This window comes from Symphodus melops (assembly GCF_947650265.1).
Source record: "Symphodus melops genome assembly, chromosome: 3".
NCBI lineage: Eukaryota > Metazoa > Chordata > Actinopteri > Labriformes > Labridae > Symphodus > Symphodus melops.
Window position 1 is genome coordinate 21676475 of NC_136693.1, and position 27780 is coordinate 21704254.

Genomic DNA, 27780 nt, shown 5'->3' on the forward strand with positions numbered 1-27780 from the left:
ATAGAAAACAGAGATGATGACTTGTACAGATGTACATTTGGTAACTATGTTTTTCTCAATAATTCTGGTTGGTGCAGCTCATCAGTTAGGACCATATACTGAAGTTTAGGATTTTTATTTACAAAAAAAGCCAACATTTGAGCTTCTCCTCTGAAAAGAAAAACAAGTTTTGCATCTTGATGTAATATTCTCACAAGCTTAGCTCCCCCACCTCCTCTCTTTGAGCTGCATTGGATAATAGTTTGACCTCCAATGTCCACATGCCAAAGCTTCATTTTTTCATCCTGTTATGACATTAGATGAAATGGGTTTTTTCTCTTTTTTTTCTTACTTTGCTTTGTTGTTGCAGGACATCTTGATGAATCTGGCCAAAGCAGTGGCCAACGCCGCAGCCATGATGGTGCTGAAGGCCAAGAATGTGGCCCAAGTGGCGGAGGACACCGTGCTTCAGAACCGGGTCATCGCTGCTGCTACACAGTGTGCCCTGTCCACCTCCCAGCTGGTAGCCTGTGCCAAGGTACAACAATGTGTCTGTGGGATATTCCAATGATATAAAACACCACAAATATCAGCTAATGGTACTAGATGACTCGCAAGGTATTTAAATAATGTGCATTCAATTCCTCAAGAATTCCACTGGTGCTGTGCAGTATTTCTTTTATAATTACAGTAGAATATCCACGACTGTTTGGCACACAGATTTGTTTCGTAAAATTAAGAGTAACCTGCAGTTTATCAGCATGTTTGAAAAGGGTTGTTTGGAGAGTGAATATATTAGGATGCATCAAGGCCCAGTTAAATACCCGGTGCCCTCATTAAATTTGCACACGCCTCTAATTAGCTTAAATAGCCTCCAAGCTCCCTCTCTGAATTGTTACATTACTGAACAAATCTGCAGCTTTTTGCATGGCAGTACCATGAGAAACATCGAGTGAATTAAACAAGTTCTTCTCTCTTCTCTGTTTATTCTTTATGTCCCATTCTTTGCATTGTTATTATTTATTTATTTATTTATAATCTACAGTCACATTAGGGAAGTTAGTCTTATTTTTGTTTTTAATTTTTACACACATTATTAGTCCCCGAGGGGAAATTCAGGTTAACACTCTGTTATTGAGAGACATGGTACTTACACACATTGGCCCGGAATACACAAATGCCCAAACAGGACCTGTAGATATGCATTAGATGAGATGTCAGAGGGATTCTCAAGGTTTTCCATTTGAGGTTCAGGTGGCCGAGCTGTTAGGACACGCAACCTGCACGGAGGCTGTAGTCTTCGATGTGGATGTGGATGTGAGCCTTTTTTTCTTTTATTCCTTGTCCTACTTTTTATCTCAACGCTCTTCACCGTCTCATGTTGTAGGTGGTAAGTCCCACCATCAGTTCGCCTGTTTGCCAGGAGCAGTTGATCGAAGCTGGAAAGTTGGTGGATCGCTCAGTGGAAAGCTGCGTGCAGGCCTGCCTCTCGGCCACAGAGGACGGGGAGCTACTCAAACAGGTCAGTGTGATTTATGTATAGACCAGTGTACTTAAATTCCGTGGCTCAGAAGATAAAAAAAAAAAGTACATCACAAGTTGACCCAGAAAAAAACTAATTAGCAGTGAATAGGTTGACTCAATCCTACAACACTGATTCTCAAGCTTTCCATTTAAGCCACACAGGATATTCTGTTCATGTACTAACACAGGGATTAAGGGGAAATGAAGATAATGACTTCAGTGTGTCTATAACCAGCCTGATGGAATAAGAAGCATGGAGAACTGCAGATTAACAGTAAAGTTGATGGTGTGTGTCTCTTGCGTTGAAGGTGAGCGCAGCAGCTAGTGTGGTGAGTCAGGCTCTGGGAGATCTCCTGCAGCACGTTCGTCAGTACACCTCCAGAGGAGAGCCTATCGGGCGCTATGACCAGGCCACCGACACCATCATGACTGTCACCGAGAGCATCTTCAGCTCCATGGGAGACGCAGGTGAGTTCAGACAAGCTTATTGTTTGGTGATGGAAAGCTGAGATGCAAATCCTGCCATTGTCGTTACAATATTCACCATTAACTAATTGCTCATTAGCATGCTAATACTTTAGTTTCCTTTTACTTTATCTCCAAATAAATCAGAAGAAATACATTTCCTACCAGCCGTTGTTCAATCTTTGGTTCTATCTGAGGATTTTCCAGAAGCTAATATGCTAAACTTAAGGTTGGTTGTCATCGGAAACATATCTGCTTAACATGAACATGTTAGCAGTTAGCATGGTTGGACACTCCCAGTTTTGGTGATGGAGGTGTTGCCCTCAAATTAAAATATCAAACTGTCTTAATTCATTCAGAGCTCTAAGATAATGTGGGAAAATTGAAATCCCAAAATCTTAGAGGAAAGAACAAAGGTAGTTAGTAGATCATTGCAGTGGTTACTGTTTGGGGGTGTTTAAACCAGTTTAAGAATACATTTCATGAATAATTGTCTTACTTGGCTCCAAGTTAGCTAAAATGTTGTTGTTATAGAAACAGGCTTCCTAGGCTTTAAAGCTTGCTTACGTAAACCTCTAAAGTCTCTGAGTAGATGTCCTGTGTGTCTCTCGTCATCCTGTCTGCCCCTCAGAGGCTCTGCAGTTTGGATTGAATGGACTGTTGTCAGCGCTGGTGAAGCCAAAGAGAAACGCTGACAGTGATGTTTACAAGTCTGACAGCACAGAGAGAATCACACTGATAGCAGGAGATGCACAGAGAATGCCCGTGACCCTGTGCTCAGCTTCGCCATATTGATCAGCTCCATAGACATGGACCATCTCTGTTTGCTTTGACGAGGCCTGAATACATGCAACTAGTTTGAGAATTGCCCTTTTGAACTGGTGTCAAATATGTCTAGTAAAGCCAAACCTGCTTTCAGGTAAAAATGAAGAAAAGTCAGAGTGAATCCCTCAGCAGTGCGTCGTCTGCAGACCGTCTGACACATTCACATGAATTATAGAAGCTCACTGCCGAGTTGTTTTTGTGGTGTTCCAGCTCGACTTTCCAGAGAGAATACAGACCACAATCCGTTTTGTCCACCCTAATTGTTCTGATAAACAGGGAATACTTTCTGAGTGAATTCAAAAAGAAGAGCGTTTACATCCAAATGTTTCTCCACAACTCACCTACAGGTTGTTGGAACATTGTGGACATCAGGTCATGCAGGAAAAAATACAAGTGTGCACGAGTTTTGGAGCATCTTCTCTTGTCACACAGAGGCCTGACAGTTACACACAATGTCTTCCTTTAATACAAATGAAGTGACGTGGAATTAAACTTCGAAGCAGTTTGAAAAATGTTTCTGTTCCACTAAGATTCCTCGACATTTAATAACTCCAATCTGAACATCAACCTATAGCAAGAGACGTTAGTTAACAACCATTGTTTGACCGTTCCTTCATGAAAAATAACGCACTAAGATGGATTTGAATTGTCATAAAAGAACACAGTTTGCAGAAAGAATTCATGTCACTGAGATAGAAGAGCAGGTTTATCAGTTTAAGACTCTTCTCGCATTAGCTCAGCCCGTCCACTCTCCTCTGTCCTCTCAATCCAACCTCTGTCCCACCGTCTGTCCCCTCAGGAGAGATGGTTCGTCAGGCTCGGGTGCTGGCCCAGGCAACCTCAGACCTGGTGAACGCCATGAGGTCGGACGCTGAAGCCGAGATCGACGTTGACAATTCCAAGAAGTTGCTGGCTGCTGCTAAATTGCTGGCCGACGCAACAGCGAGGATGGTGGAGGCAGCAAAGGTAAGAAGTGATTCGTGTTTGTTTTCATTTGTATTTCAAGAGCAAAAAGCAGAACGATTACTGAGCTGTTACAGCTTTACTCTTTGCATTCATCATTGACCTTCAAAATGTCCTTGAAAGTTAAAATGACAGTAGTGGCATTTCTTTCGACCAGACGAGAGTCTACAGGGTAGAATTTAGTTCCATGTACACTCAACAAAAATATAAACGCAACACTTTTGTTTTTGCTCCCATTTGTCATGAGATGGACTCAAAGATCTAAAATTCATTCCAGATACACAATATTACCATTTCTCTCAAACATTGTTCATAAATCTGTCTAAATGTGTGATAGTGAGCACTTTTGCTTTGCTGAGACAATCCATCCCACCTCACAGGTGTGCCACATCAAGATGCTCATCAGACACCATGATTAGTGCACAGGTGTACCTTATACTGCCCACAATAAAAGGCCACTCTGAAATGTGCAGTTTTGTCTCACAGCAAAATGCCACAGATGGCGCAAGCATTGAGGGAGCGTGCAATTGGCATGCTGACAGCAGGAATGTCAACCAGATCTGTTGCTCGGGCATTGAATGTTCATTTCTCCACCATAAGCCGTCTCCAAAGGCGTTTCAGAGAATATGGCAGTACATCCAACCGGCCTCACAACCGCAGACCACGTGTAACCACACCAGCCCAGGACCTCCACATCCAGCAGGTTCACCTCCAAGATCGTCTGAGACCAGCTACTCAGACAGCTGCTGAAACAATTGGTTTGCATAACCAAAGAATTTCTGCACAAACTGTCAGAAACCGTCTCAGGGAAGCTCAACTGCATGCTCGTCGTCCTCATCGGGGTCTTAACCTGACTCCAGATCGTCGCCGTAACAGACTTGAGTGGGCAAATGCTCACATTCGATGGCGTCTGGCACGTTGGAGAGGTGTTCTCTTCACGGATGAATCTCGGTTTACATTGTTCAGGGCAGATGGCAGACAGCGTGTGTGGCGTCGTGTGGGTGAGCGCTTTGCTGATGTCAATGTTGTGGATCGAGTGGCCCATGGTGGTGGTGGGGTTATGGTATGGGCAGGCATCTGTTATGGACGAAGAACACAGGTGCATTTTATTGATGGCATTTTGAATGCACAGAGATACCGTGATGAGATCCTGAGGCCCATTGTTGTGCCATACATCCATGAACATCACCTCATGTTTCAGCAAGATAATGCACGGCCCCATGTTGCAAGGATCTGTACACAATTCTTGGAAGCTGAAAATGTCCCAGTTCTTGCATGGCCAGCATACTCACCGGACATGTCACCCATTGAGCATGTTTGGGATGTGCTTGACCGGCGTATACGACAGCGCGTACCAGTTCCCACTAATATCCAGCAACTTCGCACAGCCATTGAAGAGGAGTGGACCAACATTCCACAGGCCACAATTGACAATCTGATAAACTCTATGCGAAGAAGATGTGTTGCACTGCATGAGGCAAATGGTGGTCACACCAGATACTGACTGGTTCTGAGTCCCCAGACCCTCAATAAAGCAAAAACTGCACATTTCAGGGTGGCCTTTTATTGTGGACAGTCTAAGGTACACCTATGCACTAATCATGGTGTCTGATGAGCATCTTGATGTGGCACACCTGTGAGGTGGGATGGATTGTCTCAGCAAAGCAAAAGTGCTCACTATCACACATTTAGACAGATTTATGAACAATGTTTGAGAGAAATGGTAATATTGTGTATCTGGAATGAATTTTAGATCTTTGAGTCCATCTCATGACAAATGGGAGCAAAAACAAAAGTGTTGCGTTTATATTTTTGTTGAGTATACATCCTGGGTGACCTTTTCATTGACTGGAGAGGAAAAATACAGCTTTGTCTGCAAAACAAAACTGAAGTTAGAGACGTCCTTCTGCCTGATATTCTATGCTGAATTTTACTAATAAAAAACTGACCTTTAAGAATGTTTTCTCAATAACAATTTAGGGAATGGACAGATCTTAAACAAATACCTGGATTCTCTGCGTTCATGTCTGAATGGAGTATAACTGTACTTTAGGTTTTTACTGTCACTCCAGATGGGAAATGAAACTTCTGCAAACTTTGTCCACTCTCCCTGAGCTTTAACTTGAAACATCAATACTTGAGTCAGTGCATTAATGATCGAGTTGGCCTGCCAGTCGTTGAATTGTAGTTAACCTAAATGTGCAGATTGGTCTGAATTGAGAGATCCTAAATGATAGTTAGTGAGTTAAAAACAAACTTCATGTTTTGTTAAAAGAACTGAGTTCCCTCTCCGAGAAGCTGCAGGAAAGGACTACAACGCACGCCGTGTTGGGTCACCACTTATTTCCCCTCTCGACTCCTGCTCCTAATCCAACTTTTTACTGCTCTAACGTTGTCACATACATGAACTTCTAAGATGACTCCGAACCTTCAACTAGATACTGGATGTTGTTTTAATCCTCTCTTAACCACTTGTTCCCGCTCTCTTTAATCCTGAATGTGCATGAATGTAGTTCATTTGTGCAGTGAGTTCTGTGTGTTGAAGTGACCTAAAATAAGTCAATTAAAGAGACGCTGCCTTGTTGGCAAATAACGAATGTTCAATGCAAACATAGTAGTGTACTCTCCAGTGAATGAATGCTTTTAGGAGATTCATTTACACAGTGTGTGTTTAATAGCAGTGAGTTCAGGTACACTTATAGACTGTGTCCTTGTCAACAGTGATAAAAGATGTCAGTGTACAGGCTGCACGGTCAGAAGTACAGAGTAAGCCATTTGAAACATTCAGATTAAGGACGCAATTTTCACAAGTTTTAACAGTTGGTGAACCTCTTTCTTCACACACTGTTTCAGGGCAGGGTTCACTTCCCCACGCTATCATTCACCTGCCATCTCGCTCTCCATCATCCTCTTCGTCTGTCTGCAGAATCACACGCTGATATTAATAACCCTCCACTTTCAGCACGGAAATTAAATGACGCCCTCCGGCTGGTTGGACGCTGGAGTTTGATGCCAGACTTCTCATCCTCACAGCTGTATGTTGATCTGTGTCGATGGAGGCTCAGACCTCCGAGCCAGCCGTAACCCCGGCAACTGATCATTTTAACTTGTGCCGTGTAGTTTTCCAGCTGGCTGTCTTTATGCTGATTTTTCCGAGGCTATCTCGGGTAACGATTCGCCTCATTCAGACGCTTACAGTAGAGAGTGTTCTATCGCTCTGAGACAGACTTATCTTCTCAGAGGCTAGCTCCACATTATGAACCCTTGTGTGCGATATCGTGTTACTTCGCCTGGAAATCAGCACTTTTTAATAATTATGCAAATTGGCTGTTTAATTTACAACGACGTCAGCAGTTGCCAGCAGGCTGGTTGACAGCTGCTACGCTCGAGCTTCAATCATTTGTAGCTGGCCGCCAACAACATTTTACTGTGATTAATGTTGTGTCAAATGTTGCGAGAGAAAGTCCCGAGGGAGGGAACAAAACATGTCCATCCTACCAAATGACCGTTCGTGCGTTTGTGTGCTCTGCTCACAGTGATATCTCTGTCTGCGGTGACGGTTGCCAAGTGCAACTGTGGGGTTAAACATTAATTTAATGACATGGATTTTCAGTTGCACACACACCCACCTATCTGTCGCGGCAGGTGAAGTTCCCAAGTAATTAACCTAATGGCAGCAGGCTTAGCTCTCTCTCCAACAGCATGACACACGGAGCTGCTGAGTGATACGAACCAGTTACCTCACACTGCTGGATTCAAAAACGGAAAGATACAAGAGCTGCTCGCTCATATGAATAAACATCCTTAGTCGACATTTTAGTGCTCACAAAGAGCTGATTGTTTGGATGAAGAGGAGCTTCAGCTCAGTGTGAGTGCAGTGATTAAGTCTGATTCATTTTCTAAGGCCTGTGTACACTGTTAGGATGTTGTAAGAAGACTTGTATGTGCTGATGGCCGTGTGGACGTGTCCGCTGCTCGTCTGGGCGTCTGATGTGAAGTCTAAGGAAGTGAGGAGTCTTCCCAGCTGTATAGGAGCTGTTTTCTACTCTTCATCACCTGTTGTATAGTTGCTGATGTGTGTGTGTGTGTGTGTGTGTGTGTGTTCGTTCACAGGGCGCGGCAGCATACCCAGAGAATGAGGACCAGCAGCAGAGACTGAGGGAGGCTGCGGAGGGTCTGCGTGTGGCCACCAACGCTGCTGCTCAGAACGCTATCAAGAAGAAACTGATCAACAGACTGGAGGTCAGTGATGTCTGAAACGCCCTATCAGAAATGATGTCATCATGGCATGATTAGTCTTTCTGTATCAGTGATGCTTTCATGCATTGTAACGAAAAGTACAAAAGAGGCGACAAAAGATCAGAGCGAGTGTTTAAGACAGATTCAGGTTTTTTTGTTATAGTGTCACTTCTCCCAATATATCAGGACTGTAACCTGAACGCTGATATCCTTTTAAATGTTCAGTCTCCAAAGCAGTGATGTAAAACGGCCATGTTTTTATGTGTTGCCATGATTTAAGTGTGGATGTTCAAGTTTCTAAATATTCTTCAGAATGCTGCCAAGCAAGCTGCTGCTGCGGCCACGCAGACGATCGCTGCCGCTCAAAATGCTGCCGCCTCCAACAAGAACACTGCTGCTCACCAGCAGCTGGTCCAGAGCTGCAAGGTGAGGATTAAAGCGTTGTTTTATTTGTCTTCCTTTAAACTGTTTAACTACTTATTAATATTTTTCCTTTATGCCGTTATTAATCACTTTTTTCTTGAGCTTTCAAGTGTCATTCTTTTGTGTGCATCCAAAATGTTCAAGAATGGTTTAGATGTATTTTATACCAAAGCTCTGACTTCAAATGGGAAATCTCCATTTGGACCATATGTACGCTTGGTTGTAATTGTGTTTGTGTGTTAATGTGTTAACAGGCAGTGGCAGATCACATCCCACAACTGGTGCAGGGAGTGCGCGGAAGTCAGGCCAAACCAGAAGAGCTCAGCGCACAACTTGCACTGATCATAGCCAGCCAGAACTTCCTACAGGTGCAGTGCACACACACACACACACACACACACACACACACACACACACACACACACACACACACACACACACACACACACACACACACACACAGACGTCTGAACACATGCAAAATGAAGAAAATATTCTAACAACTTTATGTCCCCGTGCTCCAGTGGAGTAACTTCAGGCTTACATTGGGAACCAGGCTGAACAGAGTATAAATAGTGTTTCTGCCATGAGGGGATGCTTTAAAATAGGCCTGTAACCTCTTTCTGGTGAAAGCAGGCAGCTAAAGAAGCAGTAGTGTGATGGGATTATGTGTTTAATGCCAGTGGGGCTCTTTTGGAGGGGATACAGAAGCATCTGCTCCTAAATACATCAGCATAATTTAACCTTTGCTTCTTTGTTGTTCCTCAGAGCAACACTTACTTTTCCGCCTGAACGCTCAAAGGGAAAAACCTCTACAGTATATTTTAGAAAACAATTTTCCAACTCAAAGCTATTCTTTTCCTCTCTTCAGCCTGGCAGTAAGATGGTGACCTCAGCCAAGTCTTCCGTTCCCACGGTGACAGATCAGGCTGCAGCCATGCAACTGGGTCAGTGTGCCAAGAACCTGGCCACCTGCCTGGCTGAGCTGAGGACGTCTGCACAGAAGGTAGAGCACACATACACAAACTCCCACATATGTGACGAGCCTCTGCACTCAATATGCAAAGTGCATCCAAAATCACACCTAATATGCAAACCGCAATCCAGACAGACCATGTAGTATAATAAGCTTTGTGTAAAATAAGCCTTGTTGAGAAGAATTCTCCACAAACTTTTGAAAATACGTTTAGCAGAATTGTAGCAACAGTTTAACTAGTAAAAACTAACAGGAGCTGCCAATTGAATTTTTCAATGTTTCACTAGTGTCAAGTGAAAAATTTTTTTTACCTTTAACGATAGTAGAACTTTTTTTTTTTTTTTTTTTTTTAGGCTCATGAAGCCTGCGGCCCCATGGAGATCGACTCTGCGCTCACTGCCATCCAGACTCTGAGAAGCGAGCTGCAAGACGCCAAACTTGCTGCAGTTAATGCCCAACTGAAACCTCTACCTGGAGAATCAGTAAGACACTTCTTAGACCTGTTTGACTGATTTAAGATTTATTTTACAAGGTGCGTTTGGAAAAAGAAAAGATGTTGACCCCTGCATGGAATTTCCTTTTGAGCGTGATGTTGTTTTTGTGCATCAGCTGCAGTCTGTTTTACATTTCTCTCTGCTTTAGTTGGAGAAGTGTGCTCAGGATCTGGGCAGCACCTCGAAGTCAGTGGGATCTTCCATGGCTCAGCTGCTCACATGTGCGGCACAAGGAAACGAACATTACACTGGTATGCAGCTGACGTACTGATTTAAAAAAAAAAAAAAAAGTGTTTATATATATATATATATATATATATATATATATATATATATATATACCAATTTGCCCATTTTTTTCTTTTAATGTGATTTTTAAAGGGCTTTAATTAATGTATTTTACTCTTTCTGGGAACGTGTACCTTGTTACTGTTGTGTTACCTGTTGCAACTCATGACAGAGGAGTCCCTTTCTTTCAATTACACAATGATCCTGTGCAAGTCGGGATTTGGACATCTGAAATTGTTTTGAAGGTATATCAAGAAAAAAAACTGCTTTTGTGTGCACGTCTTTACCCTCTCCTCTGTGGCCCTGTGTTTAGGTATAGCAGCCAGGGAGACAGCTCAGGCTCTTAAAACACTGGCCCAGGCAGCCCGCGGTGTCGCTGCCTCCACCACAGACCCCAAAGCTGCCGCTGCCATGCTGGACTCGGCTCGTGACGTCATGGAGGGCTCAGCGCTTCTCATTCATGAAGCCAAGCAGGCGCTGGTTTCCCCAGGAGACGCAGAGAGCCAGCAGAGGCTTGCACAGGTGAGACTTTCAGGGTTGCTCGGGGCTCTCTCGTGCTCTCTCTGTCTGTCACACTCATGCTCTAGTGCCTTAAAGCTAAGAGTGTCAAATGTCACTGCAAAGACATCGTGCTAACCTCATAACCAACAGCTCATTTAGGGAGAGGTTTGTATCATGTTTGTCTCAACATGTACAGTGTGTTTGAGTTATCACTGAATTGCATATTTAATTCATTAGGTATTTAAACACAGTATTTTTAAATGGAGATCATGCGGGTCTTCTCTCCAAACAGAAAGTTTAATGAGAGTTTCCCCCCCATGTTTTAACATAGAAGTAATGTGATGTTTAACCAGCATGAAAGCGAATCTGTTTATTTGTATAAATCAAACATGCAGTCCCGTAAACTTCAAGGAAAATTCTGCGTTCCTGTCTAACAGCACTTCTTCTAAATATGTTCATCTGAGCCAGACGAATGTCAACATCTAATCATTAATACATGAAAGTGAACACCTGTCAAACATGGCAGGGGACTCCATAGCAAACATGGCGGCATGTTTACAGGCCGTGTATCTTTAAATTATTGATGTCTTGTCCTCTTCATATACTCTCCACAGAATAAATAAATCATGTTTTTTTAATAGGGATGTAGAGAATTTAGTGATGAAACCATTTAAAAAAACATCGTTTTTGTTAACTTGAGAGTTATTCTATGTTGTCGTTCGAAGCCTGTGCTGATTTTTAACTAGCTTGCTCTTCTTTGTCTCTCACCAACTGCTTCACTGATTCTTGTTATTTTCTGCTTCTGTTTTGACCTCTGTTATGTAACAGCCTAGTTTTTGATGTTGAGCACAATCATGGACATTAGGTTTGATGTTTCTGAAGAACAGTGAGGATACCAGTTAGTTCTTCTTCTACATTAGCATTTAAAATGCAGATTTCTTGTTTTGCCTGGTTGCTCTCACTCAGCCCGCTGTGAACCTGCTGTGTGTTCCAGGTGGCCAAGGCGGTGTCTCACTCCCTGAATAACTGCGTCAACTGTCTGCCCGGACAGAAGGATGTGGACATGGCTCTAAAGAGCATCGGGGAGGCCAGCAAGAAGCTGCTGATTGAAACTGTGAGTTTGGTGTGACTCACCACAGCTCTGCCTGCAGAATTAGCATCCGGTGTTTTCCTTAATTACTCCAGCAAAAAAAAGGCCTGCAAGTTTAAGTTTAAAACTAAATGCTATTAGCATTCGCATTGCCTGCAGAATTAGCATCCGGTGTTTTCCTTAATTACTCCAGCAAAAAAAAGGCCTGCAAGTTTAAGTTTAAAACTAAATGCTATTACTCTAGCGCCAGTTTCAAATATTGTTTTTTCATTTGCTTTTGAAGAATGTGCTTCACTCTCTGAACGGAACAGTTCTTTGATTTGAAATGTGGATAAAATTTTAAAAATATGGATTAAGAAGAGGATTTCTCACAGTCCAGACAAAAACATTTTGATACATAGTTTTATTGTAACTGCTCTGGGAAAGATCAGATATGATAGTTTTTTTTATTTTAATACAATTTTAATGAATGAATTAATAATAAATTTAATTTGAAATTAAAATAAACCACCCGGCTGCTGCTACAGTAGCACCGGTCCAGCACTGTAACACTGAGTGCTTCTGCATAGTCATAGTCAGTTGAAAGAACCCTGGGCTGTCCGCTTAGAGGAGCACAACCTCAGGCTTCTTCTCCTTTTCTTAAATATCTATAGTTTTATCATGCCCTCCTCTGTGTCCTCCATTCAGGTTCCTCCAGCCTCCAAGTCCTTCCAGGAGGCTCAGAGTGAGCTGAACCAAACTGCAGCAGATCTGAATCAGTCAGCAGGGGAGGTGGTGCATGCCTCCAGAGGCTCGAGCAGCCAGCTGGCTGTGGCCTCTGGAAAGTTCAGCCAAGACTTTGATGAGTTCCTGGATGCTGGTATCGAGATGGCTGGCCACACTCAGGTTGGTCTTTCATCAGACATTTAACGATAAAATCTTTTTTTAACAAATCGTCACACAGAGCTGCATGTTGAGCTAATGCAGAATGTTTCTTTGTCGTGGATGTATCTTGATTTATGTTGTGTTTCAGAAAAAGGATGATCAGGTGCAGGTGATTGGTAACCTGAAGAACATCTCCATGGCTTCGAGTAAACTGCTGCTGGCTGCTAAGAGTCTGTCCGTGGACCCGGCAGCAGCAAATGCCAAGAACTTGCTAGCTGCTGCTGCAAGGTACCACAACCGAACACATACACACCTCCCAAAAATGGAATAAGCTCATCTGTACGCATCATTAACAAAATGCTTTCTGTTGTCTGCGTATGATCAGAGTTCAAACCTGGTGTGTTAAGGCCTTGTCTAAACTGATACTAGCTGCCAATCTCCATTGTTATTCAAAAGACTGAAAGCAAAGAATTTCACATTTTTCAAAAGGAAATGTAAGAAAAATCAGTTGATCAATTGCTTAATCTTGCACACAGACATAAACGTAACAGACGTGTGCACATGTGTGGACTTTTTACGAACAGATAAAGAAACATCAAAACCAACATGTTCACAGCTAAAACGTTCTTGAACACTTCTCGCCATACACCTTTAGCTGTGGTTTTAAATTCCTCTGTGTTTTCTATGTTTCAGAGCAGTGACTGACAGCATTAATCAGCTGATCACGCTGTGTACACAGCAGGCTCCAGGCCAGAAAGAGTGTGACAACGCCCTGAGAGAGCTCGAGGTAAACGCATCCTTTTCAAACTTCACAACTTTCAAAAGTGCTTTTTACTGATTCCCTCAGTGATCAAACAGGAACATTCAGAAGTCATATCAACACATGGCTTTGTGAGAAATTAATCTAGGGTCATATGTTCTGAGTGATGCAACAGAAAATCATAAATAAGGTATAAATGTGTTTCCTCTCCTCTCGCATTATGTGACAAAAGTGTCCTTGGACTCACTCTGCTCACTCTTCTTTCAGGCTGTCAGAGGAATGCTGGACAATCCGAACGAGCCGGTCAGTGACCTCTCCTACTTCGACTGCATTGAGAGTGTGATGGAGAACTCAAAGGTAGGCCCTCAAATCAAACAGCCTCGTAATGAAGAAAACCCACACTGTGCGCTGCTTCACACACAGAGCTTAGCATCCTAAAGATTTCTCTCCCTCTCCCTCTCTCTCTCCCTCTGTCCTTGTGTCTTGCTCTTTGTCTTGTCTAGGTCCTCGGAGAGTCCATGGCAGGTATTTCTCAGAACTGTAAGACTGGGGATGTGCCGGCGTTTGGAGACTGTGTGGGATCAGCCTCCAAAGCCCTGTGTGGCCTCACAGAAGCTGCAGGACAGGTAGAGAAAACAGCAAAACAACGTTTACAGTGCAAGGAACAGTCAACTGATCATCTTCTTTTATTACTTAAAGGCAATACTTGGCAATGCTCCTGATGATGGTGTATATTTCCTCCTGTAGGCTTCCTACCTGGTAGGTGTGTCTGATCCCAATAGTCAGGCTGGTCACCAGGGGTTGGTGGATCCTATTCAGTTTGCTAAAGCCAACCAAGCGATCCAGATGGCCTGTCAGAATCTCGTCGACCCAGGCAGCAGTCCCTCCCAGGTACATGCACCTCCATCATTTTCTGTATCACAAGTGCTCACAAGTGTTTTATTGATGAGCTGTAAACTTCAAAGACAACAGTTTGTGGTGATTATTGGTAGTTATATTGCACATTTCCTCTCCACATTGCTTTGTAAATGAATATATCCCTGAATCCTAGCTCATGTTGACGGTACCATGCATTGTTGGATTGAGTAAGTTAAAGAAATAAATAGTTTTTAGTTCTCTTTACTGGAGGGAAATACTTTCTATGTTCTGCAAAAAAATGTTTTGAAAGAAACTTGAACAGAAACTTCCTGCATACACTTCATGCAGAGGTTTTAGGCTGTGTTGCCAGATGCTTTCACAGGAGGCCCAAAACTTTACTATCGATCTCATAATCCCCTTTATTTTCTTTGACAACACTCTTTGTAGAGTCACACAGGCTACTATGGCCCCCCACAGAGCTCTGAAAGAAGCTCACCAGACGTTCAAAGGGACATTTTGGATCCTAGAAATGACAGCAATAATAAAGCTGGATGATTTTCTGTTTTCACTGTCCATGTGAGGTACAATCTCAGTTCTTAATTGAACATCTTGTCATGTGTTTGGCGACAGGTTCTCTCTGCAGCCACTATAGTTGCTAAGCACACATCAGCACTGTGCAACGCCTGCCGCCTGGCTTCCTCCAAGACAACCAACCCGGTCGCCAAGCGACACTTCGTCCAGTCTGCCAAGGAGGTGGCTAACAGCACGGCCAACTTGGTCAAAACCATCAAGGTAGGCTATCTTTGCCAGTCACCTTAAAAGGTTGGCTCTGTTGCTTATTTGGCAAACAACAGAAGAGACGAGTGGAATAAGTGTCAACAGTAATGTCCTCTGTGATTAATGTGGGCTGCTGTTGAGGAATCCTCTGCTGAGTGAATTTAGAAACATTCATATTAACTTCTGCTGTTCTTTTCTTCTTGACTTTTGGGTTAAAATAGAAACATACAGGTAATCTGCTTCAGTCAGATTAGTTTCATGCACCTGACGGTCGGTCTCTCTCACTTTCCAGGCTTTAGACGGAGATTTTTCAGATGAGAACAGAAACAAGTGCAGAGTTGCCACCGCTCCACTGATCGAGGCCGTGGAAAACCTGACCACATTTGCGTCCAACCCAGAGTTTGCAAGCATCCCAGCTCAAATCAGCAATGAGGTATGGCTGTAAGAACACGAGGGGTTTGTACGCTTTGTTTCGTAAACAGCGATTTGTATGCATTGTTAAATCAATAAAAGTGGCAAGAATCATTTTGAAATGAAAAAATGTTTTATTGTCTTATTGGATCTGAATTTTTTTTTTATTTTTTTTTTATTTTTTTACTTTAGGGCTCTGCAGCACAGGAGCCCATTCTCCAATCAGCACGTGCCATGCTTGATAGCTCCACCTACTTGCTCAAGAGTGCACGTTCATTAGTGATCAACCCTAAAGATCCGCCTACCTGGTCTGTTCTGGCTGGACACTCTCGCACTGTGTCCGACTCCATCAAAAGTCTCATCACTGCCATCAGGTGAGTGAGCAAAGATCTATTCATTGTTAACAAAAGGGTAACAGCAGAAGATTCTTCTTGACGATGTCGTCTTTTTCATGGCGCTGAGATCGTCCATGTCTGAGAAAAGTCACTTCCTGAAGTCTTGTATTCCACATGAAATGTTACCAAGCAGCCAAACAAAATTAAGAAAGATAACGGAACGACTTCATTTTAATTCTCCACCCGGGTGTCGCGCTCTCACGCTCCATCTCCCTGCAAAGATGTGGAAACTTTTGAAAACACAGATGAGATTATGTCATGTGAAAGTCAGGTCTGTTTTCCCATTTATCTATGTAATTACCCTTTAAAATGCTTGGGAGGACTAACACAGCTTCCTCAGGAATGCATGCCCGAATGCTGTACCATAGCCAGTCCAACACTGGTTCTTATACCTCAGCAGACTCTATTTTTAATCTCCCCTTTCACCCATTTTGTACCCGACTTTGATCAGGACAAAACCAGTGCCTGGAGGAACTAATTCCTGGGTCAAGCATGCAGAATTTCAATGTCTTAGAACACCTGTCACGTTAGCATTCACAAGCATCCTGCCGAGCATCACGTTCAGTTGTTCTGCACTTATCCAGTCTTCCTTTGCGACTGCAAATGGGCTGCTGTGTGTTTCGCCCCGGCCTTTAAGAGCGGTGATACACTGCTTTGCCAAAGAACAGAATTCGTCAAAAGCCAACCTCTTTCCTCTTTCTGGTTCATCACCCCCAAAATGTATTTTAGTTTCACTCAGTGTGTTCATGGTAACGGTTGTTTAACTAACCTCGTTCGGCCCGTGTGGTCGCTGCCCCACACCACTCGAAGGCTTCAAAGCTAATTTGGCTGCCCAGCTTGATCTGGCTGTGCAGCGACAAGGCCCTGCAGGCCACATTTGGCAGATGTGAGCAGAACAGCGATGAGATGAGGCAGCCAGAGGAGAAAATGAGACATCCTGAAACCTGTCTGTAATTTTAAGTGTTTGTTATATTTCCTTTCATTCTATTCTTATATTCTCTCCTCTCCAATTGTTTTATCATCTTCGGTGTCCTGTTTTTCAAACTATACATCCTCTCTGTTTTTAACCATTTTTATTGCCGCCTGTGGTCTCCTCTTTTCCGGGTTCTCATTTTATTCTCAGGGACAAGGCCCCAGGCCAGCGTGAGTGCGACTCATCAATTGATAACATAAACAAATGTATCCGGGACATTGAGCAGGCCTCTTTGGCAGCAGTCAGCCAGAACTTACCCAGCAGGGATGACATTTCACTGGAGGTAAGCAACCATCAGAAAATAAGCTGACTTTTTCTGCAAACACCTACCACTACCTTTCTCTCTTTACCATTCTCATTATTTGTTTGTCTTTGTGTAGTTCTTTTCTTTCATCCTTCTCGATTTTCAGTCTCAGTTTTACTTTTAAATCATTGTTTTGTCTTTTTCTCGCCCCGGTGGTTTCCTTTTTTGTGACTATGTTAAATAATGGATTTATTGTTGGTGGGTGGCATTCAGCTTCTGTCCATTCTTTGTCACAGGCAGCTTATTAGACAGTCAAGCATTTTACCATAGACTTCCTTGTCCAGCTGACTTATTTAAATGCCCCTCCATCTCCTTGTAAGACCAAAATGGATTTTGTTTTATTTCCTCTCTTTAGGCGCTTCAGGAGCAGCTGACGTCCACTGTTCAGGAAATTGGCCACTTAATTGACCCTGTTTCCACGGCAGCCAGAGGCGAGGCCTCCCAACTAGGACACAAGGTATTAAGAACAGGAGGTTAATTACTTCTCTTAAATACTCTTTCTCTGAAGCAACAAAGTTCTACTTTTAATGATAAGCAGCGTTAAAGAGTTCCTCTCGTCAGCCGTCATAGAGACAAAAATAGATACTTTAACAGAACTATATCTTCAACCGGAACCGAACTTGGTTTGATTTTTCTGCCTCATGAAAGCATAGAGTCAAAGATTTCATTCCAAGTTTGATATTCAAACATGTAAAAGGTTTTACTTTTTTACTGTTGATTTCCTGTACGTCTTGAAGTTGAAGAACTCTCTCTGAACTCTTCCACCCTTGGCTTCAGGTGACCCAGCTGGCTGGTTACTTTGAGCCACTGATCCTGGCCTCCGTTGGTGTGGCGTCCAAGCTGAGGGACCACCAGCAGCAGATGACTTTCTTGGACCAAACTAAAACCATGGCTGAATCTGCCCTGCAGATGCTGTACGCTGCCAAAGAGGGTGGAGGAAACCCAAAGGTAGAACTCGAGTTGTCCTCCAGCAAAGGAAGGTTTATATGGACGTTTCCTTTTTTTGTTGTTGTGCGTCTTCTTATGTCTCGCCATCACACTCCACAGGCGTCCCATACCCATGATGCAATATCAGAGGCTGCCCTGCTGATGAAGGAGGCGGTTGATGATATCATGGTGACACTTAATGAGGCTGCGAGTGAAGTGGGAATGGTTGGAGGAATGGTGGAGTCAATCGCAGAGGCCATGGCCAAGGTGAGTGGCACAAAGCGGACATTAGAATAAATAGCTATTAGCTCTCCATATGTACATGGGTGCAAAAACTGTGTCTGGTTAAATCAATTTAACGGCTATGGTTCGTTATTATGACATTACCAAACATTCATCTATTAACCAAGAGTCCTTCCATTCGTCCAGTGGCAGGAGACGAGCAGAAGGAAAGCTCACAGGCTCCAGGATTAGGCTTCACTTAGCTTATTTTTAATTGCAGAATAAACAAAGTCGTTGCTGCCACACAACACATTAATATTGATTACACTCTTAATGACTTCGTAAAATAGTGGGGTGGAAACATTTTGATCTGGCAAGAACACAAAGCAAAGAGATGAAATAACGCCAAGAAAACAAGTGGAGTAAATTGGTAAGAATGAAAAGTGGCAGGGAAGCAGATGTTTGTCAGATTTCAAGATGTTCCAGGAATACCAAAAACTGAGCATCCTTCAAACTGAAATATTCTTTGGCTCATTTTCTTTTACCTTTGTTTTTCTGTCCCTGTAAACAACGTATTGATTTGAACCTCCTCAGTGTCTTCAGGCACCTTGAAAATCATTTATTAGCATTTTAATACAAATGATTGTCTGAGCAGACAAAAAATAACTTTCAAAACAGCTGCTCTCAGCCTGTGCACGGCCTTTTAGACCATCGCTCCAATTATCAGGCACACTTTTGGCAAACGCACATGGTGTGAAGAGAGAACAAGCTTTTTTTTTTTTTACTCTGGTACAGACAGAATAGCATCAACTAATTACCTCCTTCCCCGGCTTCCTGACTGAGACTCACCGCAGGGTTGAAAAGGAGCCTCAGGTGTGGGTCAGCAGAAGGGAACAACATCTCAGCTTCAACTTTGTGCAGCACGTCATGAATAATGGATGAAAGTGGTTCACTTTGGGTCTGCATGATGAGTGTGTGTGTGTGTGCGTGTGCGTGCGTGTGTCAGCAGTTGATGATAATCCTCTTAGATAACCCATCAACATAATGGTTGTTCAGCTGTGGTTTTAGCAGAGGTGATTTTAAATGCTTTAAGTCACTTAGTCAAAATGACAGATTGTAAGGTGTCATTTCCCTCAGTCTGTTAAACTGGCATTGTGTTCTCAAGATTTTGTGAATTCATTAATCACGAGCATGGACACACACACACACACACACACACACACACACGTGCCTTCGTCTCTCTTGTCTCCACAGCTTCCACGCTACAAAAATAATCTCTTCACTGCGTGCTGATAAGGAAAAGCTCCTGGAGTTGATTCTATTTTAAAACTCTTAATTACAGAGCGGAGCTAGTCTCTAATATATAATGTGTTTTCCTAATTCACTTCCCCATTCAGTGTTTATTTAAATAGAAAATTGCATTAACACTGGTTCACAGATGATGTTTATCTGGTTGGCAGATCATTCTGCACACCTGGCAGAATCCTTTTAATTAAAGGCAGATCAGGTTAGCATGCAGCTAAAGAGCGGAATGATTGATTGTCGTCATGTTTGAAGATGTTTGTATATTTAGTGAGGGACAAATTAATTGCGCCTGAAATGAACACTGCAGTGCTGTGATAACTCTGTGTGTGTGTGTGTGTGTGTGTGTGTGTCCGTGTGTGTGTCCGTGTGTGTGTCCGTGTGTGTGTGTGTGTGTCCGTGTGTGTGTGTGTCCTCAGTTGGATGAAGGTACACCGCCTGAACCTGAGGGCTCATTTGTGGATTATCAGACGAGCATGGTGAAATATTCCAAGGCCATCGCTGTCACAGCTCAGGAAATGGTAAGCCATCACAATAGTTGTTTACATTGATGGGAAACGTGACGGTGACTTTGGTATACGTTCATGTCAATTGGATGGAAAAAAAAAACTTGAATAGAGATTTGAATGAGGCTTTGCTCAATAAACTTTAAGTTCATGAATAATAAATGGAATGTGTTCACTTCACATGATCATGTCAGGGACAATTGCCGACACACTCCGGGGTTTATGGAGCGGCATTTTTGGAGAAGAACAAGAAGAGTCCATCATTGGATACATCCTTGTTACACAAGATTTAACTCAGAAACAAATATTTAAACCAAACACAAACAGTACAGATGTAAGTCTTTAAACTGTTATACAACAGCAAGAAAACAAGACGCTGATTGATAAAAGACAAATAAGAGTCTGTTAAAAGTTTAATGGTAGTTAAATTAAGGCCACTTTTTTATTCGTTAAAATTAGTTGTCTTGAAGGATTTCTTTGTTCATTTTCTTATTTTAATACAAAGCCGACCACATGTACTTTTCTATAATGAAACACATTTTAATTCACAGACATCCCATGTGTGTCAGGTTTGTTAACAGTGAGCTCAGAAGTGAACCTGGAGTTCATGTTTGGATTGACAGTCAGTGTGCGTCTCTCCCTCAGATGACCAAATCGGTGACGTGTCCAGATGATCTGGGAGCCCTCGCCTCTCAGGTGACTGTGGACTACGGCCAGCTGGCTGTTCAGGGACGCCTGGCCGCTTACACAGCTGAGCCAGAAGAGGTGAGGTTGACCCTGGGTGTCCTCCAGAGACAGAAAGTCTTCCAAAAAAGGTCTTCTTCTCAGATAAATGAGAGTGGGAATCAAATACAGCTGCATTTCTGGAAAAAAAGGATGTGAAACATCACTTTTTAAGGAATTACATAAACTGAAACTGAAACATGTAATTGTCTAAACATTTATGGAACAACACATTACCTAATAGACTCACTAAGTTTCCGTTTTAAAATGTGTTCTTTGTTCACCAGATTGGCTTCCAGATCAAGAATCGGGTGCAGGATCTCGGACATGGATGCATTTTCCTGGTGCAGAAGGCCGGAGCGCTGCAGATCATTCCCTCTGACAGCTTCACCAAACGAGAGCTTATTGAATGCGCGCGTGCAGTCACAGAGAAGGTATTATCTTCTTATTTCAAGATCTGTTTCAGGAATACTTGTCTGATTTTGAAGAATCCCATGTTCAATTTCCCTCAAATGCCTTCATGTGTTTCTTTCAAACTAACTGCATGCTGTTCAGAGAAGTAAGGCATGAGCAACAGTGAAGTCTTTTTGTGCTGTGATTGATTTGACCCTATGTCTTCTGAATCTGATCATCTTGAAAGAAACTATTCGCCTAAGGCATTCTTATGCTTCAAAGGCTGACTGTTTAATTCATAGTACTTGACAAAATACATGACTCTACTGCAGACCGTTTTAATGATTCACTTTGAATCATTGGACAGATCACATCCAAAGCAGTACAGTAGCATTGTGTTGATATCTTGAGAATGCCAAAAAAAAAATCTTCTACAGATACATTATCTATCCACAGTTCTGAAGTCTCCTCTACATCCTTATTGCAAGAACAATCTGGTTTTCTTGATAACATGTCGTGCTTGTCCCATTTGGATCCTCTAACTATTATTTCCGTAATGCAAGAATTCAAGTGTTGAGCATCCAGGAACATGGAGTTAATGTATTTCTGCGCTCACTCGGGCATGGGGTCTAAAGCAGTTTGACATGTACTCATTTCCACGAGTGAGTGATGTTGCACGTCCCTCTGCGACCGGCGCTGTGTTGTGCTGACGCAGCAAAACGTTTAAATCCCCCTGAGTCTGGCATTGTTGGCTTCTCAGTTGAATGAATTATTTATGGAAAGATGCGTGTCACACACGATGCAAGACTGAAGTGTTGATCTACAGTTATAGCCACGTGGGATTTGTTTTGAACAGTAAAGGTTTGTTCAATCCCATTTAAAAATCACTAGAAGACAAAAATAATTCTCTCCAGTGAGAAACTCATGATGAAAAATGGCTTAGTTCTTAGGATTCAAGAGACGTGAAATACTCTTTAAGATGCTTTTCAAACAGTTACTGGATGTGAAACCTGCTCCCTGCCTTGGGTCAAATATCTGTAAATGCTCACCTGCATGATTATAAGGTGTGTGTGTGTGTGTGTGTGTGTGTCCTCAGGTGTCTTTAGTGCTCTCAGCCCTCCAAGCAGGAAACAAGGGCACTCAGGCGTGCATCACAGCAGCCAGCGCCGTGTCTGGCATCATCGCAGATCTGGACACAACCATCATGTTTGCCTCGGCCGGCACTCTAAACGCAGAGAATGATGAGTCCTTTGCTGACCACAGGTTTGTGCTGGAAATGTGTCCACGACGATGTCTCTATACATATAAATGTGCAAAACATCTCAAAGTGCGAGACGTGCCTGGAATCTAAAAATCTTCCCTCTGGTTATCTCTCTTCCGAAAACTGACAGAATGACATATTATCTGGTTAACAGGGAGGAAGAAGTCTTTTTAGTTGGAAACTACAAATTACCCTCAGGGTTTGAAAGATAGCGGAACTGTCAGATTTAACACTTCATGTGCTCAGACTAAATGCTCCCTTTGGAAACACGCTAAAGGATTTCCGTAGTGATAGAAAAAAAGAGAGCTATGGCAAGGATTAAGATGATTCTGGTTGCGTTCTAAGAAATACCTCGAATGGTTCACTAATGTTCACTAATGTTCTCGATCTGGTTTTTAACTTGTCAACTTTCTTGGACTTGTCATAATTACATGACTGGTGTTCAAGCTGGGAAGAATGAAAGACAATATAGACACTTTTTTGCTCCTGATATGTCACAATGTTCCCTTTTTAAAATCAATAAAGAAACTTTCACATCATGTCTCATGTCAATTTGAGAAAAATGTCCAACTGAACAGATATGTGATATATGACATGATCTTACAAATCCTCCTTGTGTTAGCATCTGCTTTGATATACAAAGACATTTGTGCAAGTGTGAAGTGAACGTCGATGTCGACTCTGTTGCTTCGCTTCAACGCTTTTTCTTCCTGATGTCTCTCTCAGAGAAAACATTTTGAAGACAGCCAAAGCTCTGGTGGAGGACACAAAGATGCTGGTGTCTGGAGCAGCTTCGGGTCAGGACAAGCTATCGCAGGCTGCTCAGTCTTCTGCCAAAACCATCACCCAGCTCACAGATGTGGTCAAACTGGGAGCGGCGAGTATTGGCTCGGACGACCCCGAGACGCAGGTAAGCCAGCCTTGTTTAATTCTTCTGTCGCTTCCTGTTGTGTCCTTAATTCATTGTGTCCTTTTTCCTCATTATGAGCTGTGAATGGGGATTACCTCTCAGAGCTTTCTCTCTTTCCCATTCTGAGTTGTGATAAATTGGTGGCTGTCTGTGCGTCCTTTCTCTAGGTGGTTCTGATAAATGCTGTCAAAGATGTGGCCAAGGCGCTGGCTGAGCTCATCAGTGCCACCAAGTGTGCTGCTGGCAAGGCAGCAGATGATCCATCCATGTACCAGCTGAAGAGTGCTGCCAAGGTGAGGGGATCGCAGGAGTATAGAAGGCCCCCTGTTGGATTGATTACTGTAGTGTGTCATTTAGAAGTGTTAAAAATTAAAATGTCAGCGTTTATTTGTATTTTCTTCTGTTAACGGTGATTTATTGATTAAATGTTTTCGAATGCAAAAATAGTTTCCATTCTTGCTGAAATGAAAAATGACTATAAAAGTAACACTTTACACAGACTAGCAGAGCAGACATCCGCTTGTTTCCTCAGGCTGGGGCCATTAATCAGTTGAAGCACCCCTCCTGTCACCTTGAAACCTGTTCACACCAGTTGAACTCTGAAGCCTCCGTCTCTGTAATGTAAATAACATAAAAATGATGGCCTGGATAAGAGGAAACTGGACTATTGGATCCAGCATAGATCAGATCAGCTGAATGCTTGGCTTCAACACGTATGCCGTGTTATTTCTTGAACCAGATGTCATAATCAGAAGATGACACCTTCAGCTGCTCATTATCACTTTGAGCTGTGAAGATTACAGAAAAAAGAAAACATCACCTTCAAACTCTGTGATGAAGTGTTTTACAGTCTCACAGGTGATTGGGAAAAAAAAAAAACATGCCCCACATGGTATTTTAAGACATGAAGTGTAAAAAGAACTTGGGAAGCATTTGGTGTAAGTGGTGCGCTGAGCTGAATGGGTGAGATGCGCCCCCTATCTTTGAGAGGCATGTAGTGCACCCTCACTGTGCTGCGCAATCCTCACCTCATAATACAAGGCAAGAGGATCTTTTAACCATGATCAAGAGTGTTGGTGTATGGGGTCTTATTGGTTACTTAAAAGACGACAGTTGGAACCATGCCTGCATGTATCAATACTGTATGTATCTTTTAGTTTTGTCTCATATAATTCTATTCTTTTATTGTGTTTGGAAGATGTTGACTGTTTCATGTTTCTTGTTCTCTCATTGTTTCTTTTTTTATTGTGTGTAATCTCCCTCTCTTGAATTTCTTGTAGGTGATGGTGACTAACGTGACGTCCCTGCTGAAGACTGTGAAGGCTGTGGAGGACGAAGCCACTCGGGGCACCAGAGCGCTGGAGGCTACAATTGAGTGCATCAAACAAGAAATGGCGGTGAGGATTGGTGGAGGGAATATGTATGAATTCATCATGGACACGCAGTCATGCAGTACCACTAATATGCTACTGAGTGATGTATTTAAGACCTAACATTTCAATCAATTGGATCGGGACAAAATGTCACGGGGCTGATGAGGATTAGTTCTGCTCAAATGGAGACACTTTTTTTTTTTTTTTTTTCAAATCTCGCTCATATTTTTTTTAGTACTTTTGTACGAATTACTGTAACCCACCTATTTCATCCCTAGCTATTCCAATCCAGAGATGCTCCCAACAAGACAACCACACCTGAGGAGTTCATCCGCATGACTAAGGGTATCACCATGGCAACCGCTAAAGCAGTGGCTGCAGGGAACTCTGCCCGGCAGGAGGACATCATCCACACAGCCAACCTCAGCCGCAAAGCCATCTCAGACATGCTCACCACCTGCAAGGTTCTTTACTTACCTTCACACATGCATCATGTCATGAAGTTGTCACAAGTCAAAAACAAGCTTTCGATGTGTCCAACATACTTGTTGAGTGATGGGAAGATGTGTGTTTGTCCTCCAGCAAGCAGCATACCATCCAGAGGTGAGTGAGGAGGTGAAACACAGAGCACTGATGTTCGGATCAGAGTGTACGACTGGATACATTGACCTCCTGGAACAAGTATTGATGGTGGGTTGAACATTTTTCTTCTCATTTATACATTCTTTATTTTGTAAAATGACAAGTTAATGTCATTCTACCATATAAAATACAAAGACGTAGGCTCGGTGACATCGCCCATTGGTTTCTGAAGATGCGTTTGAAGCTTAACACTGACGGTCAACGTAATGGAAATGCTGACTCCAGCAAGAGGTGGAGTTGAGGCAGGTCTTCAGCCTCCTGGCATACAGCAACAATGTGAACGATCAAATTAACCGTGTTGCTGATGATGTGAATAAATTAAAACATCTTTAGCCTTTATCTCATCCTTGGATTAAAGAGCCTGCCTCAAGAGGACAATTGAGGAACTGCAGGTTTTTGTATTTCAGCTTCATCTTCAACACTTGAGGCCGCCTTATGCTTGATTTTGCTGAAAACATTATCACTCTGATTTCTTGTTTCAGATAAAAATGTAAGGGATTGGATTCATTGTGAATCATGTACCTGATGTTCCAACACACTTTGAAACCGTACGATGCGCTCTTGAAATATTAGAAGTCCAAGATGTCACGTCTATGTCAGACGCAGAATTGTTAATAATCCTTCCTGCAATGCAATTTCAGTATAAAACACAACTATTGCCAGTCGTATGAGGTTGTTGTTCGATGTGTGTGCAGGTCCTGCAGAAGCCGACTGCAGAGCAGAAGCAGCATCTGGCAGCGTGCTCCAAACGAGTGGCAGGAGCCGTCACAGAGCTCATCCAGACCGCTGAGGCCATGAAAGGTAATCAGAAGCAAATACACAACAACATGTATACACAGACCCCATCACCACGCACTTGGACCTCTTCTTCAGTGTTAAAAGAGTCTGCATCAGTAAGTGACGACCTCTTTTCCCTCACAAAAGATGTCTAACAAAGTCCATGTTGGAGGCTTCTTCCTCTCTATGAGAAATCATTTTTGCTACACAAGTCAAAGGAAAATGCTGCTTTTAAGAAACCTTTAGTAATATTCCTGTCCTCCTTCTCTTGCTACAGATGGAGGTAAGTTGGTGTTGGTTTGTCTCCTGTGACTCATTTCACCAGGGTTGAGCTGTTGAACACGTTTTATTTTTAAGCGCTAACATTGATTCATTTCATCTCGTTTTGAAATCAAGCCGCTCGCAGTGTCAGCTACATCCCTCACGCTTTGCCGTCAAGTCAAACAAAGCAATCTTTTTTTTTTTTTTTTTTTTCATTTAAGTGAATGGCAGTTTGTGTGTGTGGTCGCTCAGCTCTGCATGGGGTTCAGGGTTTTATTTATTTTCTTGTCATCACAGTGATGTTGTTGTGAGGCATGACCTTTTGACACGCAGCTTTTTCACCAGTCTTTTGAAATCCAATATTTCAATGAAAGTCTTAATCCTAATTGCATGGATGCATGCTCCCCTCAGGTTCCGAGTGGGTTGACCCGGAGGATCCGACAGTGATTGCAGAAACGGAGCTCCTGGGAGCAGCGGCGTCCATCGAGGCAGCAGCTAAGAAACTCGAGCAGCTCAAACCCCGAGCTAAGCCCAAGGTGGGTGACTGCAAGACTGATTACTCACTGAGACTAAGAAACACTGAATCCAAAGAGGGTGGAGCTTGTAAAAAGCTATAATATTCAATAGAAATGTATTGATTGTAGTGGAGGAACTTTACAGATCCTTTGGTGAACTCAACTGCCGGTACACATCTTGTATTCAAATCTCCCCAAAGTGAAATATTAAAAGTATCATGAGAAACATATCTAGACATGAAGTCTGCAGAGGGTTTTTCAAATTGGCGACATGCAAAGATGTGTTTAATGAAATGATTTCCCCCAAGTAGTTGAGTAAAGTAGTGAATATTAGACACGTGTGCTTGTGTAGCGATGCGTTGAAGCTTTAAAGCCTGATTCAATGTCCCGAGCTTATCTGTAAACAACTCAGTGTTTCTACTACGTGTCAGTGTTGGAAGATTTCACCGTAACAAAATGACACATTTTGTTTTGTTTCTCACAAAGGCTGCTCTGTGTCTTGTGCTTTCCTCCCCCCGATCACATTATCCCGTCAAATGTTCTTTTACCTTCATTTCAGTTCCCAACCAAACCAAAAACTCCCATAACAACCACGGACACCCTCGTTCGAACCCGTTCATTCGATCCATAACCATCAGCGTTTTGCATTGACTGATACTTCTCCACATTCTCCACATCATCTTCAGTCGTATCCTCTTCTCCCATTCAAAACATCCGCCATGTTTCCCCCTCCCCTTCTACCTCCAATCCATCCATCCATCCATCCATCCATCCATCCATCCATCCATCCATCCTTCCTCCATCCATCCATCCTTCCTCCATCCATCCATCTGTATTAGATGTAGCTAAAGCCTGTCTT

General features: G+C 42.8%; 1 protein-coding gene across 3 annotated transcripts in view; it reads left to right on the forward strand.

Annotated features, from left to right (window-relative positions):
• LOC306821529 (talin-2) overlaps positions 1–27780 on the forward strand; it is an 86112-nt gene that overhangs the window by 53830 nt on the left and 4502 nt on the right. For all 3 annotated transcript variants that reach the window (XM_079340019.1, XM_079340021.1, XM_079340020.1), the window contains exons 19-54: positions 350–517; positions 1367–1501; positions 1812–1971; positions 3593–3759; positions 7870–7998; positions 8308–8421; positions 8673–8786; positions 9290–9424; positions 9748–9876; positions 10037–10139; positions 10490–10698; positions 11672–11791; positions 12455–12652; positions 12780–12919; positions 13325–13418; positions 13659–13748; positions 13895–14017; positions 14139–14282; positions 14880–15041; positions 15319–15459; positions 15630–15811; positions 16956–17088; positions 17465–17566; positions 17887–18057; positions 18157–18303; positions 19980–20081; positions 20712–20831; positions 21077–21223; positions 22279–22445; positions 23170–23353; positions 23521–23646; positions 24634–24750; positions 25005–25190; positions 25309–25416; positions 26064–26169; positions 26818–26942. In XM_079340019.1, the coding sequence (XP_079196145.1) occupies positions 350–517; positions 1367–1501; positions 1812–1971; positions 3593–3759; positions 7870–7998; positions 8308–8421; positions 8673–8786; positions 9290–9424; positions 9748–9876; positions 10037–10139; positions 10490–10698; positions 11672–11791; positions 12455–12652; positions 12780–12919; positions 13325–13418; positions 13659–13748; positions 13895–14017; positions 14139–14282; positions 14880–15041; positions 15319–15459; positions 15630–15811; positions 16956–17088; positions 17465–17566; positions 17887–18057; positions 18157–18303; positions 19980–20081; positions 20712–20831; positions 21077–21223; positions 22279–22445; positions 23170–23353; positions 23521–23646; positions 24634–24750; positions 25005–25190; positions 25309–25416; positions 26064–26169; positions 26818–26942 (4998 nt within the window). The remainder of the gene's footprint in view (positions 1–349; positions 518–1366; positions 1502–1811; positions 1972–3592; positions 3760–7869; positions 7999–8307; positions 8422–8672; positions 8787–9289; positions 9425–9747; positions 9877–10036; positions 10140–10489; positions 10699–11671; positions 11792–12454; positions 12653–12779; positions 12920–13324; positions 13419–13658; positions 13749–13894; positions 14018–14138; positions 14283–14879; positions 15042–15318; positions 15460–15629; positions 15812–16955; positions 17089–17464; positions 17567–17886; positions 18058–18156; positions 18304–19979; positions 20082–20711; positions 20832–21076; positions 21224–22278; positions 22446–23169; positions 23354–23520; positions 23647–24633; positions 24751–25004; positions 25191–25308; positions 25417–26063; positions 26170–26817; positions 26943–27780) is intronic.